A 10348-nucleotide genomic window follows, 5' to 3' on the forward strand; every position below is an offset into this window, starting at 1 on the left:
CCCCGAGGTAGCCACTCCTTGAGCTACCCCTTCTAAGGCAACACAAAGAATACTTCCCTAACTCTAAAGAACTATACTACTAGAAGAAAAGTAAAGAACACTAGCATGATATTAATATTGCAAAACATAAACCCTATTCTATACTTCCATCCCCTAGTGTGGGGAATGGAACTAATAACTAAAAACATAAAGAACTAACCTGATTGAAGAACACCATGAAATAGAAGAATCATTAAACCTTAAGCATTGACTTCATCTCCTCCCTTGAAGGAGAAGATTAGCCTTCCATAAAGAAGGAAGAACATGAAAAAGAAAAAGAAGAAGAGTCGAAGAACATAAGACTAGAAAGACTAATTTATTAAGACTCAGCTAGTTAAAACCGATCTTTTATTATTAATCTCTCCCTGCCTCAAGTTTTGGAGACAAGAATATAAGTGAATTGGCCAATTACATGAGGCACTTAGGTCCTTTATTTATAGGGGTTACAATGAGTTCTAGAAGCATTCCAAACCGTCATTTGTTTCTTAATACAAATATACTTCTTTTAGAGTCCAACTTTGTCTCCAAAACTGAGAAGGAATTGGCTACAGTGTCATTTCATGCATCTGGACGAACGATTCATGCGTCTTAGACGCAAGCAATGCGTCTGGACGCTCTATCCATGAGTCTCAGATGCGGAAGTCTATTTTGTCTATTCTGCTTTATCCTTCTATCATCTTTTGCGGGCTTTGTTCCAAGCAACGAATTCTTTGGCTATGGGATTCCAAATAGGCTTTAAAATAGGTCCAAGTCTTATCTTTAATAGCTTCAATTCCTTGGCCTTCTCCATGATTGTCCACGGGCTTCCCATGTGATCCTTAATGCTCCGAATTGCTTCCGTTTTACCCCTTTTTCTCTAATATTCCACAAAACTCTCTCTTTCACCTGTAGAATCATAAAACATAACTTACAAATACTATTAGTTCACTAAGATGGCTAAATAAGAGGCATAATCGAGGGTTAAATTGCACTTTTTGAGCACTTATCAAGTGTCATTAAAAAAGCAGAGAAGATCATTAGAAACTTGTTGTGGTCAGGAGATCCTAATGAGAAAAAAGCAACTACTGTGAACTAGAGCAAGGTGTGTACACCGCTGAATGAAGGGGGCTTGGGCATCAAGAGACTGAGAGATACAAATCTAGCAATGCTTATGAAGATGACTTGGAGTATTCTTAATGATGAAGGTGACTTTCCAGAATTCATGAGAAAAAAATATTTCAACAAGGAAGGAGAAACTATTGTTTTTCACAAACCAAGTACCATATGGTCTGGGATCAAATTGGCACTAGCTGAAGTATTGCCACAAACTCACTGGATCATAGGCAATGGCAAGAATATTGATCTCTGGAGAGACTACTGGCTTCATGGTCAATCCTTACAGCATATCATGAACTTGAGTAATGATATTTTGAATGGATGTACAACAACCCTTGATATGATTATACACAATGATGAATGTAGAATTCCAGAGGAAATGCAATTTCTGTTGAATAAGCATGGGATTGACCTCCATTCCCTTGAAAAGCCCAAAAGTTCAACGTCGGATGAGAGAGTATGGACTCCTGAGCTTAGAGGAAACTTTACTGTCAAATCTACATTTTATGAGATTCGGAGTACTTTAGCCACAACATGCTAGAGCAGAGTTGCATGGAAGAATTCAATACATCCACAATTGTTAGCAATTGCATGGAAGCTAGTTCATAAGTGTGCTGCCACTCAAGAATCGGTGAAGAAGAAAGGGGTCCACTTAGCATCTAGATGTTGTGTGTGCAGATGTAATAGTGAAGATTTGGATCACTTGTTATGGAATTGTGCCTTTGCACATGACCTTTAGAAGTGGATAGTAGATAAATTCTTGGTTGGAGCAACTTTTGTATCTTTCACCGAGGCCATCAATATAGGAATATGCCTAAGTCCTAGATTGCGAGACTTATGGTTATATGTTGTCCTTGGCAGTGTTGTCAGTCTATGGAAACATAGAAACAAAATGTTTCATGAAGGTTTTAAGAGCAACCTCAGTTTCTACAAGTCTTTCGTCACTTCACAGGTGTTAACCACTACTTCGATTTCAAAGAGCTTCAACAACTTGCAAGACAAGGATGTCTTAAACAACTGGGGCATTGAAGGGAAATTCAGACGGGCACCTAGAATCCAACCGTGCTGGTGGAATCTACCTGATAATGGAGTGCTTAAACTTAACACTGATGGAGCTTCTAAAGGAAATCCTGGACCTGTTGCTGTGGGTGTCTGCAAGAAATTTAGGTGGAAGTTTTGAATTTGTGTACTGTAGGAACATTGGTGTGACAACTAGCTATGTTTCAGAATGTATTGCGACACTGGAAGGCATTGAAATAGCAGTGAGCAAAGGACATACAGCTATCTGGGTTGAGTCTGATTATAAAGCTGCTGTTGCTACATACAACACCAAGAACATACCCTGGCAACTAAAAGGGAGATGGCGGATACTCGTGACCAAATTAAAAATGATCTCCTTTACCAGCATGTGGCGTGAGGTTAACTTTGCAGTTGATATGGCGGCAAATTATGGGATTCATTTAGTTAACAACACTAGCTTTTTATGTGAAGGAAAACCCCCATAACTATATAAATGGGAGGTTCCAGATCTAACCTACTATAGGTTTGACTGAGCTTGAATTGAAGTAGTTAGGGAGGCCTCTCTACTACTATATACATGTACACTTTTTTTCTTTTCTTTTCGTCATTAATACAATTCCAACCCACTTAGCAAAAAAAAAAAAAAAAAAAAGAAAAGAAAAGAAAATAAAAATAAATAAAAAATAAATAAATAGTTAGAACTCTAAAACAAAATCAAAGGAGTCAAAAGCCAAAAGCGAAAAAAAAAAAAATGCTAAGGATGGAAACGAAGTGTATAAGCAAAGTATGAGCAAGTTTTTATCTAGTTACATAATATGAAGACCCTATTTTCTCAGACTTGTCCTTTTGAATATTCATTTTCTTCCTTCTTAAACCATCACCTAATCCCTGCAACACCTAATAAAGACTTCTAGCTCAAATATGAATAGGTTGGTGTGATAGTAAGTGGCAGATGTGTTTGATCGACCTCGGCTCCCTTGTACGTTATTGAGATTATGAGGAAAAGTGTGCCCACTGCACCCTTAAGTGAGCAAAACTTGAGTGGAAAAACTAGAATATTTTTGTCTTGACATATTTGTGAGAACCTATTTAAGGACGCTATTCAAAAGTTTCAGAAACGGATTTGTTATTGCATTTCATAGCATAGTTCATTATATATATGTTTATCCGTAGATGATTGATTATTATGCACGTATTATCTTAGGTTTCGAATGGATTATCTTTTATTCATTGCTAGTGAGATGTATAGATATCTGAGAATAAATAAGGAAATATTAATTTTATTTCTTAGTCGTTGTAGTATAAATAAAGTTTGTGTGTATCTTCTCTGTAAAACTCTCACGAGGTTATAACTCATCCACTAGGGAATTCCTAGTGGTTTAAGGCCTTATTGTACATGGTCAATGCAATCGCACTCGGAAAAATGAGATTAGTTAGAACTCCATTTTTGGTCACTAATTTTAATTTCTCATCTTTGCTTGAAGGCAAACAAAATGCTGTTTGGGGGTGGTTTGATAAGAGCCTAAAACTGTAGTTTTAATCCTTTAATAATATTTAGTACTGTTTACATACTTTTGTGTATTTCAGGTCTTGGAGTCAATTATGTGAAGAAATATGACACTTTTGTAAGAGAAAGGAGAAAAAGTCGGTTGCTAAGAAGTTCTATGGTTAAACCCCAAGTTTCATGGAGAAAAAGTATTTTTAAATCCCAGTCAAAGCTAAAAAGTCAAAGTTAACGCTGGCAGAAATAAAGCATAAAAGATAACTGAAGTTCCGTAGGTGATAAGAGCCTAAAATTGTAGTTTAAACCCTTTAATAATATTTTTATTTAGCTAATTATGTTATTAATAATATAGGTTTATCACTAATTACGTGCTTTTGAGTATTTTAGGCTTCGGAGTTGAATAAATGTCAATTCGTTACTAATTAGTTGCTAAAAGGAGCAAAAGTGATTGCTAAGGAAGTTCCTTGAAAAAATCCCAAGTTTCATGGAGAAAAAACCTTTAAAAAGCCCAAGTTAAAATTGTTAAGTGAAAATCAAACCGGATTATAGAGCTAAAGAAAAGTCAACAAAACTTCAAAAGGCCATCTTTTGGAGCCAGGCCTCGGATTTGGGCCCAATTTATAACAAAATGACCGACTCAGAAAGTCCTTTCCAATGGTTTAGGTCTTCACTCGATTAGAGTAGTATAAGTCTGTGAAAATGTGCGCTATAGTAATACGACCAGAATTGGAAGTCTTGGATTCAACCAATTAGGTTATGGACTTGATTTATGGGTCCATAACCTAGCCTACAAACCCATGCATGAAATTGTAAACCTAACCCTCTCCTATATAAAGAGGGTTAAGGCTAAACAAAACTTGTCTACTCCCCTATTTAGTTTAGTTGAAAATTAGGGTTCTCTCTCTCTCCCCCATTAGTTAGAATAATATTTGCTTCCTTCCCTAATTAGTTTAGAGTAATTATGGTTTAATGTTCTTGCCTTCAACTCCATTGCACCGTTAGTTTTATTAATATAAGTTTAGTTTAATTCAATTATGTCTTCTTATTATTGTTTATTGTTAATGAACCCAATGAAACTAGGCTAAAAACTCCATTAGAGGAGTTTTATGAAGTCTATGTGAGGGTTATGATTGTTTTCATTAGTTTTCTTATTGTCTTATGTGCTTCAAGTTCAAGTTCTATAGTTGTCTAGAGATAGAGATTATAGAAGTTGAAGTAGAGAAAGGAAACTCCACAAAGAGATTTGTGGAGGAGAATTTCTCTTATGCTAATCATATCTTAGTACAGAGATTGCTAGGATTGGTTAGGGATCAATAAAAGTTGTGACTTTTGTTGTTTTACCTTGTGTTGATTAATAAAGGTTAAGATTAAAACATGGGAAACTAGTTAGAATAATCATAGGTTCACATAGATGGATTAATTCTTCCTCTATGTTCTTCCTATTCATTAAATTCACCTTTTAATTGCTTAGTTTAAATTAGGTTTAATTTATAATTAGTTTATTGCATTGTTAGTTTAATTAATTTATAATTAGTTTTAGTTTAAATAAATCACAACATTACTCTCATTGTTCTCACCTTGATTTCTAGTAGAATTCTAAGCTCTTAACGATTAAGAGTGGAATGTATCCTGACTCTCTATATTGTATAATGAATTGAGAGTAGGAATAATATTGATAAGGTAGTTGATAATTAGTTGTTTGTGTTATTTTATAGATAATTAAGGATAAATTTTATGTTTATCAAATGGCGTTGTTGCCACCTTAAACTCGTTCAAGACAAGAATTCAAATGTTTGAGTCCAAGGGGTAATCCCCCATTCTCTACCCACCCACCCTTTTAATTTTTTATTCTTGTTTCTCATATTTTTGTTACTGTTTAATCTTGATATTCACTATTTTAAACAAAGAGCGTGCACGTCCTCTTGTTATTGGAAAATTTTGACACAGTACTCAGAGCGCGCCCGTGCCCATTTTAACTTTATTTTTGGGCGCACACGCCCTTTTGTTACTTGAAAATTTCTACACAGTACTCAGAGAGCGCCCGTGCCCTTGTTTACTCTATTTCAGAGTGTGCCCGTGCCTTTCTAAAGAAAGCTTGATTTTACCAGGTTAGCTACCGGTCCTTGTTTTCATTAGAATTTATTGTTTATTCGGTGTTCCAAGCTTCTACATGACACTAGGGTTCGATTAAAACCCTATTCATAAGCGTAGCAAGGAGGCATTCAGGTTCTCCTTCTTCCACTCCTCGTTTCTTCTGTCTGAGGAGTTTAATTCTAGTATAATCAGGCTTCTTTTTCGTAGACACAATACCACACACCTACCGAGAATTTCACACACTACACCTGCATCAATGGCTAAAAGACTAGAGACTCCTCTCTTTGATTCTTATAAAGCACTAAAAGATGGTCCTAAGTCGTGCATCGTTCTTGCAGACCTAGTGGGGGATTTTTGAATTCCCCTGAATATATTTAACTTGTTACCGGTTTTCCATGGTTTAGACCACGAGAATCTTTATCAACACATGCATAGGATAGAACAAGTTCTCACTACATTCCATCATCCTAGCGTAAGTCCTGATCAAGTTAAACTTAGGGTGCTTCCATTCACCCTAGCCGACAAGGTGGCATCTTGGTTAACTGCCCAAACGCCAAACTCTGTGGACTCATGGGCTAATCTTGTTCAATTGTTCATGGAACAATTTTACCCACCATTGAAGACAGATGAAATGCTTCAAAAGATTCATTTCTTCCGCCAGAATCCTCATGAATCCTTTTCAGAGGCCTGGAATCATTTCACTGATCTTTTCATTGAATGCCCGCATCAGCATAATCTTGCGGAAGACATGCTTGTTCATGCCTTCTTCAAGGAGCTTTTACATCATCATAAGGAGGTTCTAGATATCATGACTGGGGGTAGTTTTCTTAGTAAAAGAGCCTTGGAGGTTTATAAATTCTTAGAAGATCAATCTAAGAGGAACAACAATTGGGGAGGTAATGACTCTTCCCACTCCACTCATTCTTCTTTTGAGGTCAAACCTAATCTTTAGCTTAAAACACTTATCAATGCCCTCACTAAAAAGGTAGATGTCCTCTCTATTAAAAACCAACCCGCTCAAGTCATGAACATTAACTCTACTAATTGTAATGTCTGTTTTAGTCTTGAGCATTTCCGACTACTATTATCTTCTTTTCTATGAACAACCACTACCACAACCATCAAACTTCAACCAGTTAGCTCAACCTCAAAGACAAGGAAACTTAGGTGACTAGAATAGAGGTTTAGTGCCCATGACCCAGAACTATCAACATCAAGACATGAACATTCAACAAGCCTTAATTCCAGTTCAACCATCTACAAACGAAGTAGTAATGACTTTGTTGGAAAAACAAAATCAAATTATGTAACAAAAATCCAACTTGATGAAATATCAGGATGATTAAAACTCTAAAATGATGCAATAAACAATGCAAATGATGCAGTCTTTGTGCCAAAAGGTTATTGACATGTCTTCTAACCAAAATAATAACCAAACAGGCGTGTTTCCAGGTCAAGCAGTGCCTAATCCTAAGTCAACAAACACCGCCTTCGAAATAAACAGTATTCAGTGTAATGGTAATATAACCCCAGGGGACCTACATGCAGTCACTACCCTTCGTTCAGGGAGGGTAGCTGATAACAAAGTAACTATGCCTGAAGATTGCCCGCAAATAGAAGTTGAAGATGAAACCATACCAAATACTGCCATAGAAACTGAAGACCCTACAATTGTAGAAGTTCCAGTCTCACCACAACCAAAAGGGAAACCCTTACAAAACCCCATAATAGAAATTGATGATCTAGAAATGATAGTTTAATGAATCAAGGCTAAAACCTATATTAGAGGGGTTTGAGGAAGCCTTGATAATGACTTGATTTTTGTTAGCATAGATATAGTTGTAATGTTATATTCTACTCTAGAAAGTGATTAGTTCACCATGAGAATTGGTTTGATTGCTTCATATGCTAGTTATTAGTTGGTAGAGATTACCATGAATAATTAGGGATTAGATCGAAATACCCAACATTTATGTGAAAATATAAAGATTAGGATTATAACGTATTCTATGCTAGTTTATTAAGTCAAATCAAGGTGGAATCAAATTCCCCTAATTCCTTCTTATATTGTCAATTTAGTATTGAATTTCCGTAGTTTGATTTATATCATCTTGATTAGTTAATTCACCATCGTAGTTAAATTCAATTCCATTACTCTCTCGATTTTGTTAGAATACATAAACTAGGAAATGTTTACATCTAAACGAGCTAGGAGTGGAATGAATTCTCTGCTCCAAATATTGCATTGATAACGAGAGTAGATAACTTTGATATTAAGCAGGAATTAGTTTTAGTTTTACTTACATTTGAGTTTAATTACTTATTCGTAGGTAAAACTATTATTTTTTATATTATCAAATTGCGCCGCTGTCATTTTAGTTGTGTTTAGTTTCATTTCCTTTAGTAGTGTTAATCCTACCAAAATCCCATTAAACCCACCCACCCTTGTTTGGTTATAACTGTGGTTGTTTGCTTCAAAACTGATTTTTTTTCGCATAAATACACTGAGCGCGCCCCGCACCTCATTGGCCTATTTTCCGAGTGCGCCACGCGCCAAAGTCCCTGGACATTGTCCAAGGCAAGAGCACGCCATGCGCCCTTGTTAGACAAATTTGAAGCGCACCCCACGCTAAAGTGCCTGGACTTCGAGTTAGGCAAGAGCGCGACCCACGCCCTTGAAAGGCAAAATATGAGCGCGCCACGCGCCCTCTTCTGAACAGCCCGATTTTCACAAGTTAGTACAAACTTTCTTTATTCAAGTTATTCAGTGTGTCTAACTTGTTAAATACACTGAGCTCGCATATACAAGACGTTATTCATAAGCGAAGCAATGAGGCATTCAGGTACTTCTTTCTTCCACTCCTCGCATATCATGTTAGAGGATTTATACTAGTATATCAGGGTTGTCTTGACTGTTGTCGTGTTTCTTTAATTTTGACTTAGCCTTGCATGATATTAAGGTCAGGTAGAGAAAAAATGAATAATGTAATCTATCGTGAACATCAACACACAAACCTATCTAGTATACAATGCACTATATCTGAAATAATGGCTGAAGAAAGAGAGAATCCTCTCTTTGACTTTTACAAAGCCCTGAATGATAGCCTGAAATCTTGCATCATTCTTGCAGACCCAGTGGGGGATTTCTGAATCCCCCCGAATGTATTTAATTTGTTACCAATTTTTCATGGGTTAGACCATGAAAAACCTTATCAGCATGCATATGCGTAGGATTGAACAAGTTCTTACTACATTCCATCATCCTACGGTAGGTGCGAAAAAAATTAAACTGAGGGTGTTTCCTTTCACCCTAGCCGATAAGGTGGTGTCTTGGTTAACTGCCCAAGCGCCTAATTCTATGGACTCATGGGCCAAACTTGTTCAATTAATTATGGAACATTTTTACCCACCACTGAAGACAGATGAAATGCTTTCCAAGATTCATTTTTTTAGCAAGAATCCTCATGAATCCTTTTCAGAGGCCTGGAATCCTTTCACTGATCTTCTTATAGAGTGTCCACATCATAACCTTGCGAAAGACACGTTAGTTCGTGCCTTTTTCAAAGGACTTTACACCATCACAAAAGAGGTCCTTGATATAATGAATGGGGGTAGTTTCCTCAGTAAAGGAGGTTTTTAGAAGATCAAAGAAAGCCTAATAATAACGGATCCCCGAAGTTCTTAAAACTCTAATTTGAAAATCCCTCTCTAATTGAATCCCTCACTAAAAAGGTAGAAGCTATTTTTATTCAACAAAAGCCTACCCCTATTATGAATGTCAACTTTATTCCCTGTAATTTCTGTTTGAGTCCTGCGCATCCCGACTCCTATTGTCCTCTAGTCTATGAAAATCCATCGGTATAGTTTGACAATGTTTGTTCCATTAATAGCAAACCTAACGCACCTTGGAGACAAAATCCCAACTTCAGTTGAGAAATACAATAAGTTATACCTCCAACGTATAATAATCAAAATGTTAGGTCAGCAAACAATTACAATCAAGCTACACCGAGACAATGACAAGGACAAGGTAATTATAATTATAATAACAATAATAATTATAATGCTAATAGAGATATCGTTCCGATTAATTATAACTATCACAACCCACCTGTTAATAATCAACGTGAGATAGTTCCTGTCACACCACCTGTAATAACTACACATCCACAACCGGATCGTTTTGATGCCTTTATGCAAACCCAATAACAGATTTTACAGTCCATCCAACTTTTCTTACAACAGTTAACCCAAGAGAAAGTATAACCAAAAGGTGTGTTTCTAGGTCAAGCGATACTTAATCCTAAAACACCAAACACAGCATTCGAGGTAAACGGTAATACTAGTAATGCAAACAGAAACGTAGGTGAGCTAAATGCCATCACCACTCTTCGTTCTGGCAGAGTGGTTGATAACACCATAACTATGCCTATAGTTACCCCACCAGTAGTCCATACACCTAATATTTTCCTAGATACCGAAGTAGTAACTGAAGAACCTACCTTTGTAGAAGTACCAATTAAACCACAACCTAAGAAACAAAAGGCCAAGGTTAAACATCCGGTTGATCCATATGCTAAATATAGAGATAAACCA

The 10348-nt window shown here is 36.4% G+C and overlaps 1 protein-coding gene across 1 annotated transcript; it reads left to right on the forward strand.

The window, feature by feature from the left end:
- Positions 1-1195: 1195 nt before the first annotated feature.
- On the forward strand, positions 1196-1675 carry LOC147496741 (uncharacterized). The gene has a single exon (XM_086562651.1). The coding sequence runs from the start codon at positions 1196-1198 to the stop codon at positions 1673-1675; it is 480 nt and encodes a 159-aa protein (XP_086418777.1).
- Positions 1676-10348: the final 8673 nt, after the last annotated feature.

The sequence above is a fragment of the Coptis chinensis genome, chromosome 5, assembly GCF_015680905.1.
Source record: "Coptis chinensis isolate HL-2020 chromosome 5, ASM1568090v1, whole genome shotgun sequence".
NCBI lineage: Eukaryota > Viridiplantae > Streptophyta > Magnoliopsida > Ranunculales > Ranunculaceae > Coptis > Coptis chinensis.

What these genes read in the sequence shown, in the direction of transcription:
- LOC147496741 (XM_086562651.1), top strand. Translation starts at nt 1,196, where the DNA reads ATGACTTGGAGTATTCTTAATGATGAAGGTGACTTTCCAGAATTCATG.